The sequence below is a fragment of the Piliocolobus tephrosceles genome, chromosome 6 (assembly GCF_002776525.5).
Source record: "Piliocolobus tephrosceles isolate RC106 chromosome 6, ASM277652v3, whole genome shotgun sequence".
Classification (NCBI taxonomy): Eukaryota; Metazoa; Chordata; class Mammalia; order Primates; family Cercopithecidae; genus Piliocolobus; species Piliocolobus tephrosceles.
The window spans coordinates 70,600,703-70,615,453 of NC_045439.1; the positions used below are offsets into that span (position 1 = coordinate 70,600,703).

Genomic DNA, 14,751 nt, shown 5'->3' on the forward strand with positions numbered 1-14,751 from the left:
AAGGGAAATGTTTACGTGCTCATGGCAACTAGTTTTCAGAAAGAAAGGCAAAGAGATCTGATTTTAAATGATGCCTTTTCCTTACATCCTATGATCAATCAAGATCATCCACTTCTTGGAAGTGTCAGAACCCCATTTTTATTTTCCTTTTGCTATTTTAACCAGAATAGTGATAAAGAGGGGAGAGCAGTTGCTATGAGGCAAAGAAAAATGTCCTGGCAGTTGAGGGCCCTCCATCTATCAAGGGGAATTTGCAGTGTTGCCTCTCTTCAATACTGTATAGATTTGCAGGATTTTGTGAAACACTTAACCAAAATGGAAGGATTTAAAAATGGAATGCAAGATATAGACACAATCATTTTTTCAAAATCAAGATGCTTTAGTTTTATTTCAGAATTTTCTAGTCTTAAAATCTTAAGCATGCAGTAGTGATAATCATCTCTGGATAATACTTCTGAAAGGATGATTATTGTGGACAGCTTAAATATACTCATATATTACAGCTGCCTAAAGATTAAAAACTCTTACTGGAATTGAGATATACTATCTCCAATTACAAGAAAACAAATACTTATCTAATTAAATAATAATATTCACATGCTATGCTAAGTTGCAAATAAGTTCAAGTGTCCAGAATACCAAATAATATATGAAAGTCTGGAAATAATGTCCAGTTAAATGCTTACTTGTGATTCTAAGAATCTCTTGGGAATTGGAGGCAATTCGTATATATCTCCAATGTGTAAAAAACTTAAGATTAGCTTGACTGTCTTTTCCTATTGGCCCAGTATCAAAGTATTTTTCCCCTCCCATGTCTGTGAATTTATCTGATGTGAAAAGGCAATATAGAAAGTACCTTTCTCTAATTCTGGCTTTCCTGCATTTCTTCAGAAAGCACAGTTTATATGGAACAATTTCTTGGACTTCCCCGGTTCTAGCTCTCAGAGATAATTCAGCTAAATCCGCAGAGCAGAGTTGAGAGGAAGGTTGGCCTATGGCAGAGGCACTTATGGCAGAGGAGGGAATCCAAGATGAAACAGGTAAGCTGCAGCCCTTTCTTGAACCAGGAGCTACAGGGTTTCCCTGGGACATCTAAAATGTAGACCAAGGCCCCGGAACACTGTTTCCCAAGACAGTGAACACGAAGCTAGAAGTAATATTTGGAGCGAATCCCAGGGCAAAGTCCTCCCCAGAGCACAAGCGCTAGATGGGGGAATATATCTCTGCTTTGGGAGCCAAACACTAAGAGTAAAAGCAAATATTTGATGCTGAAGGGCTCTTAAGCGCTGAAGAGCGCCATTTACTTATTTCTACACGTCAGTGTGGGCTTAGGATGTTAAATAGATTAAAAGGCTAAGAGAGGTCAGTCATTCAAGGAAAGACTCTTCTTTTGCTTCTCCTGACTTGGTCCTTTTCCCTAAATTGTTATCTACCCCACCCTACTCCTGTGGAAGATCCTTGGGAAACTGGAAAGATGACACCTCCTCTCCTAGAACATCCTGGAGAAGGAGTCAGTCCTGGGGCTAAGAATTCAAGAACCTCAGGGAGGAGGGAGTCTAAATGTCCGGCTGGTAAATGCTACAATGAAGATATGTATAGAAAAATTCCTGAGATACGGAATCATAAAACTAGTAGGGTCCTTAGAAATTACCAAATACATTCTCCTATTCTCTTCTGCATCAGATGAATTAAAAAAAAAAAAAAAAAAAAAGGAAGGAAGGAAACTTAGAGAAATGAGGTGGTTAGAGATAGGTAGGGGCAGAACACGGATGCAAACCGATTTCCAGGCCAGAGCTCCTTCTACCTTACACAGTATCATAGTTCAACACCGAATTTGGGAATCAGTCATAACGCTTGCTTCCCCAGGACGGTCTTTGTCAGTGCCTCAGCTTCTCACTAGAGGGGTGGGCTGGCAGAGATTGCCAAGCCTCGGGCCCTGGCCAGAGATAAGTCCGCGAGGCCTGGAGCCAGTCTGCGACCTGCCCACTCTCTAGACGCCGAGGGCTCAGGAGCTGATGAGCGGTGCGCGGTGGGTTTCCGGACTCCGCTGCCCCCTGCCCACTCCAGGCTCCCGCCCCGGCCCCGTCTGCAGAGAGGACAGCCAAGTCATTTCAGTTTAATCTTATTTAAAAAGACATAACTAATAAATCTATTGCCGGAGCCGCGGAAAGACGGCCAGCAGAGTCGATCGTGCTCCCAATCCCATTGAACCCCATTGAAAACCATGACAACACCGGACAAGCTCCGATTTATCCCGGCGCGCTAAAGCGCATTGTGAGCAGACGTCAATCACGTATTATTCCGGACTGAACAAATGCAAAATCTTGACTGGAACAAATGCTTCCAACAGGTCTGGGGCGTCGAGCTCCATTTCCCCTTTGTCTGCGGCCTAGCAGTTGGCCTGTATTGGGGTTGCCTCCGCCCGACCACCCAGCGCGCTGTGCAGCTCCGGGCACCTCCGGCACGCTTGATAGGGAGGCTGCTGGGGAGGGTGCGCGGGGCTTGGTGGGGCCGCGGCCGCCGCATCCAAGCCAGGTTCGAGTTCAGCCCGGGAGGAGCCAGGACTTCTGGTGCAGCCACCCGAGTACAGAGCCCTTGCTACAATTTAGCAATTAAATATCCAAACTATTAACTTCAGCAGGAGAGGCCTCTGAGAGGGCGTTCCTGAGCTGTAGACTGAAGAGCAGTCAGAGCTAGGCCATGGGCCAACAAAATGTATCCACGCTGGCCAGTTCCCTGCGCCTCCTACACTGATCATTTTCTAGGGTGGAGCTGTGGAAACTAGAAGATCCCAGAGAAACCCATGGCCGGTGGCATTTTCTGACCGGTAGGCCCTGTCCTAATTCTCCCGATCGGTCCATTCCCGGACCAGGGCGGGCAGTCTCCTCAGGGTCTGCCACGCTGCGAGCACGGAGTGCAGGGCATGGGCAGGCTCCCGGGCAAAGACCAAAGCCCAAAGCCCAAAACCCAGGCACTGAGACTGACGTTGAGGCTATGGAGCCAAGGCACACCGGCGGCGCCAGATCATCTGGCGACTCCAAGGAGGCCTGAAAGCCCTCATAGGACGACCTGAGAAGCACCCTGCCCGGGGACTCTAGAACAGGCCTGGGCCCAAATTTGTGGAGCTCCGCGACCGGCAGCGGCCGGGCGAAGCTGGGCCAAAGAAACCGGCCCTGTAGACCTAAGTAGCTTGGCTGCATGCCTCCTCTGTTTTGCCGGCCTGTGGAGACGCGGAGCTGGGGCTCCGAATGTTGTCCCAGCCCTACCCCAGCACCTCTGAGGCTGTTGGGGGGATGCATGGGGTGATCGGAGGCTCCCAGCGGCCGTAAAAAACCCTGGGCCAATGCTGGCAGGGCCAGGCTAATCTTTGCGCCCTCCTGAAACTTGTCATCCTGAATCTTAGAGGGGCCCAACCAAAAAGAGAAAGGGAGCGCGCCAGAGTTTAACGCCGCTTTGTAAATCACTTTCTGGATAATTGCGGGAAACTACCATTCTAGCAAACAAACTCAAAGAATAAAGCAAACAGGGAATAAATTCCTGGGTGCTCATAAACCCACCCCTATCGCCTCCACCCTTCCCAGCACTCCCGCGGGGCCTGGCCTCAAGTCAGCCCAAGAGGAGGAGGAGGAAGCTGGGGCTGGGTCAGGCGGGTGGTGGCCACCGCTCGCCACCCAAGATGTTATTCACTGGTAACAATCCCCATTATCTGTTCCCATTTTGGGCTAATCAGACAGAATCGCTAATGCGGAAGGCTGCTTCCTGCAGCCTCTGGGAGGTAACTGGGCGCCGAGGGGCGGGGTGCGGGGTGGGACGGGGGCGGAGGTGGCACCTTCCGGGCTCGCCCCGGCTCTGGTCCAGTGCTCATTCAGGTACTTAACACCCTGGAGACCTGGACCTCGGCTTTCAAAGCGGCCCGGGTGGGAAGAGCTGTTTATATAAACAGAGATTCCGCTGTAAATGCGCTAATATTCCGCTGCCAGCGCATGGCGAGCGCCTCCCACGCCCATCCGTAGGAGCGGCGTCCCTGCCGCCCCTCAGTTCCCAGCCTGCCCTGCCCCCGCCTCCTTCCCCTCCTCGGCCATGGCCACCTCTGGACGCCCGAGCTTCACCGTGCGCAGCCTTCTAGATTTACCCGAGCAGGACGCTCAACACCTGCCGAGGCGGGAGCCAGAACCACGCGACCCCCAACCCGACCCCTGCGCCGCCTGGTTGGATTCGGAGCGCGGTCACTACCCCTGTGAGTGCGTGGTGGACTGCGGTGCGGGGTGGGAGGTAGGAGGCGTGGGGCAGCAGAATCAAGGGCCCGGCCCACGCGGGGCCAGAAAGCCGAAATCCCATCCCAGGGTCTGAATTTCCTCAGTCTTGGAAACGGAAGCCCTATCCTCGAACCCCTAACGCATTCGTCCCAGTGGGCACATCCTAAGAGCAGATCCCTGCCTGGCACTAGTGCCCTGAGATTTGGGGTTTCTGGCGATTTCTAGGGGTCGGAATAATTGAATATTTAAAACACGCCACCGCCTGCCGCCCCCCGCCCCGCCCCCGCTCCCATGCCTGAAAACACGGCCACGATCTCCAGGCCTCCGTCTGGGATTGCCAGTGTTGGCGAGTTTACTCCCACCCCCTTCCCACTCAGGGCTCCGCAAACCTCGGCACACTGCAGTGCAGTCGACCTGGAGGAGGCCCGCGCTGGTGACCCAGCTTGTGATAAACAGGTCGGCCAGCGCAACTACCGGTGCGGACATGTTAAGAGGGCCCCGGGGTGGGTTTCTTCGGGGCACGATCTCAGGCCCGCTGATGACTGCTGTGGTATGAATGAGGTCACCGCATTCGGAGAGGTGGATGTCCAGCTGTGGACTCAGGAAATGGCCTCATCCCGAAAGTCTTGTGCTAGTGGGCGTGCCCTCCACCCGGTGCCTCCACGCTCTCGCCAGAAGGGCAGCAGGCCCTTGGAGGGTCCGGTGTCTCACCCACCCGTGTCTCCTTTGCCGTCCCTAGCCTCGGACGAGAGCAGCCTGGAGACCAGCCCGCCAGACTCGTCGCAGCGGCCGTCCGTTATGCCCGCGTCTCCGGGCTCGGACGCCGAGAAAAGGAAGAAGCGGCGGGTGCTATTCTCCAAGGCGCAGACGCTGGAGTTGGAGCGGCGCTTCCGGCAGCAGCGGTACCTGTCTGCGCCCGAGCGCGAGCAGCTGGCTAGTGTGCTGCGCCTCACACCCACGCAGGTCAAGATCTGGTTCCAGAACCATCGCTACAAGCTGAAGCGCGCGCGCGCGCCGGGGGCCGCGGAGTCGCCCGACCTGGCAGCATCCGCCGAGCTGCATGCCGCGCCAGGCCTGCTGCGTCGCGTGGTGGTGCCGGTGCTTGTTCGCGACGGGCAGCCGTGCGGCGGCGGCGAGGCGGGCACCGCCGCGGCCCAGGACAAGTGCGGCGCCCCAACAGCCGCCGCCTGCCCTCTGCCGGGCTACCCTGCCTTCTGTCCCGGTTCGGCGCTTGGCCTCTTCCCAGCCTACCAGCACTTAGCGCCCCCCGCCCTGGTCTCCTGGAACTGGTGAGGCCGCTGGGAGGCACCTGGGGCTACCCTGGACTTCGGAGCGCGCTCTGCGGTTGGAGCAGGGCCGGAGCCGAACAACTGGAACTTTCTCCGGCCGCCTCTCCGCAGCCCCATCTCCTTGGGCGCCAGGGTCCCCTGGCGCGCCCTCACCAGCCATCGCGCAAGCACACACGGGAGACGTGTGCCAGAGCTCCCTCCCTCACCTTCCCTCCACCGCCAGCCCCAGAGTTAGATTTTATGCTTGGGCCTTATTTGTATATTTTAAATAGCGATTTGTATGGGAAGCAAGTTATTTTTTAAAAAATAGAGTATTTTTCCTCGTAGTTCGAGAATAAAATGTGTAGGGTTGGGTCCCCTGCGCCCCTGTCGGGAACGTAGGCGGGAGCCGTGCCCCCCAGACCGGTGTTCGCATCGCTCGGTCGCCCCTTGACTGGCTAAGTGGGGCCCAGCCCCAGTTAGATCGAAGCGCGGATTGCAGGCTCGACAGGGCTTTAAGGACGATACTTGGGGGTTGGAGGGGTGGTGGTGTCAGGGTTGGGCGCGGGAAGAAAAAGGAGAGGAGGAAGCTGAGGCCACTTTGGGATTCTTGTCAGCGGGAGGCGTCTCTGGCGTCTCTGGCCCCAGAGTGACTCCGAGGCTCCCAGAGCTGCTGGCGTTTCAAATACCGAAAAGTCAGCCCTGCGGACCACAACAGGGCAGAAGGAGTTTCTCCAGAGATGAACCGGGTAGGCCAGGTGCTGGGCGCTCTGCACCGGAACAGCCCAGGCCTGGCCGCAAGCTGTTTCCAGAGTGCAGGAGCCAAGTGCTCGGGACCCTTTGAAAAGTACCTGGGGACCTGAAGAGCTCCGGGGAACTTGTAACCCCTAGTTAAGCCTGCAAGTGCCTAATTCAGCTGTGATTTCCTGTCTCCTCATGGCGCAGACCACGATCCGCTGGTCGGCCTCACTTCATCCCTGCCAGTGCACACTAGCACCCCGTGGGTTTGTAACTGTCCCCCTAGGGCCTCCTGTGCAAGCAGTCACTTTCTCACAGAAGCGACGACCTCGCTCCCAGGCACTCACTGCTGGGAGATGCACCAGAGGAGAGCAGTTGGGGCATCAAGTGCGGGGAAGGGAGCCAAGGGCCCTTATGAGGTCTGTAAGGAGGAGGCATGGGCCTGTTAGGGGCTCTAGCTTTCTTGTCCAAGGAGGAAGAAGGGGAGGATGAAGGGTGGCTGAGGCAGTGTTATCACCTGGGATTTTGGGGGGTGGAGAAAGAGAGGAGGAGAGAGGGGGAAGGGAGTGGGGTGTTTGGGTCTCAGCTGCTGGCCACCTTGCCTTCCATATGGATGCGGTTATCTTAGAAGAATCTGGATCCTTAAACCTCTTTTTGTCTTGGGAACTGAAAAGGGCATTGTCAGGCCTGAAAAGGACCTAGACAAAATCCGCACTGTTTGGATTCAGGACTCTGTTTAAATCAGTCCCTGGTGACAATGTAGTGGGTGTTAGCCAGGACAATAGTATCTTTTTAAACCTTGTGGCCTTCAGGAAGACAAAGGGCTTGAATTTTATGGGTTTACAACTTCAATTAGAACAGTGCCAGTGTGCATGGGAGATTATCAAATTTGTATCATAAAACCCCTTTCTAATAAATGATTGTTGGGGAGGGAGCCTGAACATTGTAAGACAGATATTGGGACCTGCCAGGGGGCTTTCCAGTTAGCTCCAGCACAGCAGATGTGAAAGAAAAGGAGGTAATGATTTCTGAAGAAGGCTGGTGTTGGGACTGGCCTCTGGTCAGCTGGCTGGGTGCTGGGATCTTCCATGCTCTTCCTGCATAGTGGTATTTTCTCCAAGAAGTGGGGTAAAGATTGGTAGCTTGTTTTCTACTATTGGTGGTGACAAAGACCACCAGAATATTCTTAGGGAGAAACTGAAAAATCGCTACCTGTCCAATTCCTTGACTTTTCCTAGAGCTCCAGAGAAAGCAGGTCTTGGAGTGTGCAGTAGAGAAGGCCTATTACATAGGAGGCCCGCAGGACAAAGGGATTTAGACTGTAGAGAGGGCCTCTTTCCAGGAGGCTCTTTGGGAGAGCACAGCTTTAGTCAAATTCATCCTGGTCCTAAATGGTCAGCAGAGGTCTAACCAAGAAGCCACATTCAGCTGCTTGCCAGTGGGGTGGTCAGAGTCCCAGCAAGATGCCCACCCAGGAGCCAGCTTGCATGCTGGGCAAGAGGAGGGCAGCAGTTTCCTGTGACAGAAGCACTGGCAGCCATAAGGTATAAACTGTGGCCCATTTCCTTTCTCTCCTTTTCCTTTAGGCTGATAAGGTCCTTCCTTTAAAGAGGAAAAAACCTTAGGGGAAAGTTTAAATAGCACTTTCATCACCACCAATCCATTTCAGAGACCTAGGCTGTCAGATTTTTGGGGGATTTTTTTTTTTTTCTGTTCACGAGATAAGCTGGAAAAGATAAATGTCAATCCACTTTGTGGTCCTTACAATTTCTGACAAAAGCTGAACCCAAGGCCTCTCTACCAGCCACTGTGAGAACAGTTATGATCTCCCATCTGGATGAAAGTACTTCAACCTGTCACCCACCACCAACATCACAAGGCAGATTGACACTCAGCAAACCTTTATTGAAACTTGCTGTGTTGCAGGTATTTTTAAAGGTACTTTCACAGTTGATCTCACAGAAACCTTACACTGTATACATAATACCCCCATTTTATAGATAAGAAACTGCGGCTTGGGGAGCTGCGGCTTAAGGTGCAGACATGGCCAAGTCCAGGAACCACACCACACACAACCAGTCCTGAAAATGGCACAGAAATGGTATCAAGAAACCCCGATGACAAAGATACAAATCTCTTAAGGGGATGGATCCTAAGTTCCTGAGGAACATGCGCTTTGCCAAGAAGCGCAACAAGAAGGGCCTAAAGAAGATGCAGGCCAACAATGCCACGGCTGTGAGTGTACGTGCTGAGGCTATCAAAGCCCTCATAAAGCCCGAGGAGGTTAACCCCAAGATCCCAAAGGGTGTCATTCGCCAGCTTGAATGACTTGCCTACATTGCCCACCCCAAGCTTGGGAAGCATGCCCGTGCTCGCATTGCCAAGGCACTCAAGCTGTGCCAGCCAAAGGCCAAGGTAAAGGATCAAAGCAAGGTCCAGGCTGCAGCTCCTGCTTCAGTTCCAGCTCAGGCTCCCAAAGGTGCCCAGGCCCCTACAAAGGCTTTAGATATCTCTGTCTACCAACGTGAGGACAGAAGGACTGGTGTGACACACCCCTCCTCCCGGGCTGCCGTCTGCATGGGGCTAGGGTCCTCCCGTGCTATCTGTACAAATAAAACTGAGGCAGGAAAAATAAAAAAAGAAGGAAAGAAAGAAAATGAGGCTCAATGGGTGGGGCTAAGTGGCTTGCCCAAAGCAGTTATAAACCTCAAGGAATGTTACCATCGTTGTCCTCAGCTTAACCCATATTTAGTCACCCTACAAGCTGCCCTTGAGAACAGTTGTAATCTGGAGGTAATGATTATATATATATATACACACACACACACACACACACACACACACACACACACATATATATCACAACCCTTATAAGCTCTCTTATGGATAGTCTGAAAGGATGAGAAAACACACTTAAAAGTACTAAAAGTACTCTACACAGCTCAGGGCCACTCACAGAGGCTGGCCACATATCACAGTAGTTGCTAGTATGTACTGATGTTCTCTGTGTATCAGGCAATATTCTCAGACCTTTACCTCATATTAACTCATTCAGTTTCCACAACTCCACCAGATACTACTGCTACCACTATACAAGTGGGAAAATTGAAGACCAAAAAGGTTAGAAGAAACTTGTCCAGGGTCATATGGCTGGTAAGTGACACAGAGGATCTGAACCCAAGCAGTCTAGTTCCAGATCTGTTACACCTTTGGCCGCATGGTGGGAATTATTTCCCCTTCTTTGTTTTATTTCTCCCAGCTGACAATTCTGATTACTTTCCTCACAGATGCATCTCTAAAGACATGTTCTTTAGCATCTCTATGTCTCTCTGTCTTTCTCCTTCCCCCTATCTACCAGACCTCCAGTTTTTGGACACAGCTTCTGTGGTTCTGCTAAGTCTTTGTGAGCATTCTTGTCCAGCTGTCAGTGAAACACAGCTTTCTCTGCAGCTCATAATATTCTCCTTGTCTATCATTCCACCATTCTTCTTCCAGAAAAACACCTGCTGCTGCTGCCTTGACACCAGTTGTCCATTCAGTGTTCAGTAGAGTCACCGCTGACTCTGATACGCTCCCCTAAGCTCTTCCCCGGTCCCGGGCCCAGGTCCCTGTGGAGCTTGATGGCTTTGGCTTTTCTAACCCTCTTCCCAGTCATCTTTTTCCTCCCTAGGTCTTCAGTTTTATCTTTATTATTAAACATCATCCTCTTCACATTTTCTCTCTCTTCTTCCATTGTAAACATTTTCACTTCATCTCACTTAAGTTTCTTGCAGGCGGAGATTGCAATTTTCACTTCAATTTTCTTTCCTCATTGTTCAATGGATCTTACATCTCAGCACATCTCTTATCTGACCAATTTAGCACTTTAGTATCTTAAATAATGTGCTCCTGATGGGTTAGAAGGAAGTTATTTGGGCCCAGGTTAACCTATACTTTCTCTTCTAACAATGGTATTTAGACGTTTATTATTCTCTTGCCTTGTTGACACCATTAATTTCTCTCTCTCTCTCTCCCCCCACTACCTTTAAAACATTTTTGACTCATGAATAAAATGCCCAGGCAGAATAGTTGTGGGCTTAGCATGGCTGAATATTTTGTTAAACACGTTTATTTGTTCTGGGTGTATCAGTTAACCAGCCTAAGCAGGTTATCTGTAAACATGAACAATAGTCAGGAGGGTTTTCTGAATGCCGAGAAAGTACTGTCCCTACCCCAGGGCAAGGTGATTTCTGTGACTGTGATTCAAAATCTGGATGAGAAATTGTATCCCTTCGGGTCACTCATCATTTTTCCAAGCCATGCTGTGGGAGAGGGTTTACTAAGTAGCATCTTAATTACTTTCAGAATTCCAATTTTGTACCTGTTTATTTCTCTCTGCCTCCCTTTCCCCCATAACTAAAGGTGTATGGTATTTTCCTTTCTTCTGTTTACTCACCACTCATGTTACTCAGTCTATAAGTTCAACAAAGAATTGAACAGTATTCCTTTGATGCTGAGCCATAGAGTGGTGACTTAACTTTAGAGAAAAACCAAGAAGAGTTGCTTAGGCTATTAAACAGTTGAGTTCTGCTTCAACCCCAGGTTTTTTCCTTATCTCCCTCAAATTCTTAAGCACAGAGATTCTCATTTTTTCCAATCATGTCCAATGGAGAGTTTTATTATTTATCCAGGAAAGTAACATTATCACATATTAGAGGTAGACATTATTTCTCTTCAATAGCCTGCCCTATGGACTAATAAAAAATTTCTAGGTCTTTACTGAGGTCATGTAATTTCAAAAGCTGCAATAGTTTCACAGAGCTTCTATGAGTAGGGTGCTATGGAAGAAACCTCTGAGGGGATTTTGGTCATGCTTTTTTTCCTCCTGTATTCTGACTGGGTGGTCCTTTATGAGTCAACAGGTTTTCAAATGCTTTACCCTAGCTAAAATCTCTGAATTGGACTGTCCTTTTCTCTACTTCCAATACCACTGCATTTTCTCTCTCTCTCTCTCTCTCTCTCTCTCTCTCTCTCTCTTCCTAGGGACTGGAAAGGCTATTTGGCAGAATTCACTAGGAAGGGAATGGAGTCTGTTTGCAAATTAGAGACAAAAGTGTCCAGAAAAAAATTCATGAAAAAAGTCCTTGAATCTCTCACCTGAGATATCTTCCTCCTGTTATATCTTACTCCTCTGGCTTTGCTAAAGGATTGTGTATTAAGTAGCTATTCCTGCAACCCTAAAGAAGTTATCAGCTTTGGTTTAAATGATCCCTTTGTAGGTAAATTCTCAACTAGAGCCAACCCCAATTCATCATAACATGTCAGGGTCAGTGGCAATCAGATAAGCATCAGTACAATGGCAAGAATGCATTTTTACAACAAAATTGAAATGCAGAGTAAGAAACCCAAATCATCAAGAAAAGACAAAGAAACCTGGTATGGTGAGTAAAGAAAGAACTGCTTTTCTGGGGCACTGTTTTTACTGCCTCATCACACTGGTAGATTTAGTCGTCTGTCTGACCAAGTGTTCAATTGTGCTCCTGATTCACTGAGAGAATGTTTCATATTTAACTCAAGTTAAAATGTCGAGAAAGGGGAGGATTTTCTTATTTCTCATTTGTGGATGAAGCATTATCTTAAATAAGGCCAGTCAATTTACCAATTTGTGCTGCATGGGAGCAGAGGGAACTAACAAAATAAAATAGATCTCCCAGAATTTTGATGTTCAGGAGACACTACAAGAATCCTCCCTCTCCTCACTGAGCTTGTCGCTGATTAAGAGAAAAATGAATATATACTCAAATAGCACAGGTATGCGCAGCAACTGAAGGACCTAATTCCACAATTGCTTTTTAATTATATAAATGTACTATGCATGAATATACCACACATATAAGTTGGTATGAAACAGATTTTGGAAATGTTGGGTTCTTTTAATAAGAAAGAAAAACTCTGATTTATAATCCCACTTACCAAACCCATATAGGATGAGTATTTTCTTTGTAAGATAATATGGAAAGCACAGAAATGTGTAAATAAGCTGTGCTCTTAAATCTATCTGTTTTCATAATGACATTCACTCTCTCATTAGTAGAATAGTAGTGTAATGAATAGGAGACCCAGGTAAACTATTAAAATATAAGAGAGGAAATCTCATTTGTCTCACTGTAAACTATAACCACAAAGACAAATTACTGAGACCATATTGACTTGGTGGAAAGAACAATTCTCCCTTATTCTTGCTTCCTTGTCTCTGCAGCCTCGATTGCTCCCCTCTACCAAGAATCATGCATTGGAAACCACAACCATTTCTGCCATTAACAAGGTTAAAGCTAGACTATGGAGAAGGTCATAAGGATACAGACAGAAGGAACTGGCTACTTGTTTCTCTCTTGGCAGGACGTGTGAGTTTGGGCAGGGCTATAAGGTTTCCAGGGAAGCTCTACCTCACCAACTCTGGTAAATCATGGACTTCTGAAAGCACCACTACCTAAAGCTTGTGCCAATGAAGCCTTAGAACATATGTGAATGATTCATTCTAAACTGATTTCAGAATGTTTAGTTGCCTTCAATCCTTCTGAAAAGGCACCACTGCAGTTTGTGTAGCATTGACTTTCTCCAACCATTGTCACCATATGATATCTCAGTCAACTGATCTGCAGCTACAAAGGAGGACCTAGAACTCTAACTTCTTAGCAATTAATGATGCTGTGAAGCCACAGGCAGATGAGTAAATTTTCTGATCTTACTTACTCAGACTTGATAGACGGCAAGAAAGCAATTTCTGTGAAGATGGGATCATAGCTCATTGTTTGCAAAGCAAAGGAAGCAAACAACAAAGTGCAAAGGCAACCTATAGGATGGGAGAAAATATTTGCACACTCTGTACGTGATATGGGATTAATATCCCAAATATATAAATAACTCACACATCTCAATAGCTAAAAAAAAAAAAAAAAAATTAAAAATGGGCAAAAAACCTGAATAGATATTTCTCAAAAAAAGGACATACAGATGGCCAAAAGATATATGGAAAGGTGCTCAATATCAAAGATCGTCAGAGAAATTCAAACAAAAACCACAATGAGATATCACTTCATGCCTATTAGGATGGCTGTTAGCAAAAAGTCAAGCAATAAGTGCAGGATGGAAAGAAAAGGGAATCCTAGTGCACTCTTGGGGAATGTGAATTGCTGTGGCCATTAAGAACAGTATAAAGGTGTCTCAAAAATTAAAAATAGAACTACCATATGATCAGCAATCACACTACTGGGTATACATCCAAAGGAAATGAAATCAGTATCTTGAAAAGACCTTCAGTACCTTCATGTTCATTGCGTCATTATTCATAATAGCTAAGAGGCGGCAAAAACAACCTATGAATGGATAAAGGAAATGTAATATTTTTAATGGAATATTATTTCACCACAAAAGAAGGAAATTCTGCCATGTGGGACAACATGGATGAAACTGAATAACATTATGCTAAGTAAAATATTCCAGGCAGAGAAAGACAAATACTGTATGACCTCACTTATATGTGGAATCTAAAAGCATCTCAAATTCATAGAAACAGAGTAGAAGGGCAAAGATGGGGACTATGGAGAAATGTTGGTAAAAGGCCACAAACTTTCAGTTACAAGATAAACAAGTTCTAAGACAGAGCATGGGTGGTGATGGGTATGTAAATTAATTTGACTGTGTTAATCATTACACAGTGTACCCATATCAAATCTTCACATTGTACACCTTGGATATATACAATCTATATTTGTCAATTAAATGAAAAAAAGTAGCTCATCATTTCATATTAAAAAGCCAAATTGTCTACCCAAAAAATTCAAATTAACTCTCTTAATCATTCTGCTGACCCTTAACCTTATGAACATAGCTATTTATGGCTGCTCTATCTAGCTCATACTTTCTCATAACCTCATGGCTCTTGTTTAAGACTTCCCTTCATCCTGTTTCCAGGAGGTCCTCACCAAGACCTCCTGGATTCCCACATTTCATTACACGCTGATGACTTTGGAACCCTCAGGTCATCTCAGGGAAGTCTACTGTGCTTTCATCATCCAGTCATCACACGTTTGCCCTGGAACTTTTTTTAGACTATACGTTTTGCTAGAAAATGTTCACCTCTATAAGTCACCAGACTCTTTTCTTCAAGTGGTTTCAATTTCAGAACTTCTACTTTGTCTATAAAGCTTTCCCTAACGAATTGAAAGAGAAGTAAAGAATTCTCTTAGGTCTATCCAGTCTAAAGCTGCACCAAATTCAAAACTCTTTCACTCCAAAGGCAGTGTGATAGAGTGGATAGAGCATGGACTTGGGTATTAATGAAGCCTTGATTCTGAAATAAAAAATTTAATGTTGGCTGTCACACTGATTGTGTGCAATTACTTTTAATCTCAGTGTCTTCGACCTTCATCTAGAGATAATGTCATCTACCACATATGGTTAATACTCATATTAAATGCATGTATAGTATGTGATACTTGGCACTGAAT

General features: G+C 47.4%; 1 protein-coding gene and 1 pseudogene across 1 annotated transcript; both read left to right on the top strand.

The window, feature by feature from the left end:
• Positions 1–3,856: 3,856 nt before the first annotated feature.
• On the top strand, positions 3,857–6,435 carry NKX2-8 (NK2 homeobox 8). The gene is made up of 2 exons (XM_023189616.1): positions 3,857–4,237; positions 4,996–6,435. The coding sequence occupies exons 1-2, from the start codon at positions 4,081–4,083 to the stop codon at positions 5,547–5,549; spliced, it is 711 nt and encodes a 236-aa protein (XP_023045384.1). The 5' UTR covers positions 3,857–4,080; the 3' UTR covers positions 5,550–6,435.
• A 1,870-nt stretch (positions 6,436–8,305) lies between these two features.
• Positions 8,306–9,932, top strand: LOC111524493 (annotated as a pseudogene).
• The last annotated feature ends 4,819 nt before the right edge of the window (positions 9,933–14,751 follow it).

What these genes read in the sequence shown, in the direction of transcription:
- NKX2-8 (XM_023189616.1), top strand. Translation starts at nt 4,081, where the DNA reads ATGGCCACCTCTGGACGCCCGAGCTTCACCGTGCGCAGCCTTCTAGAT. An exon ending in GGAGCGCGGTCACTACCCCT is followed by an intron (nt 4,238 to 4,995) that starts GTGAGTGCGTGG and finishes TGCCGTCCCTAG; the next exon opens with CCTCGGACGAGAGCAGCCTG.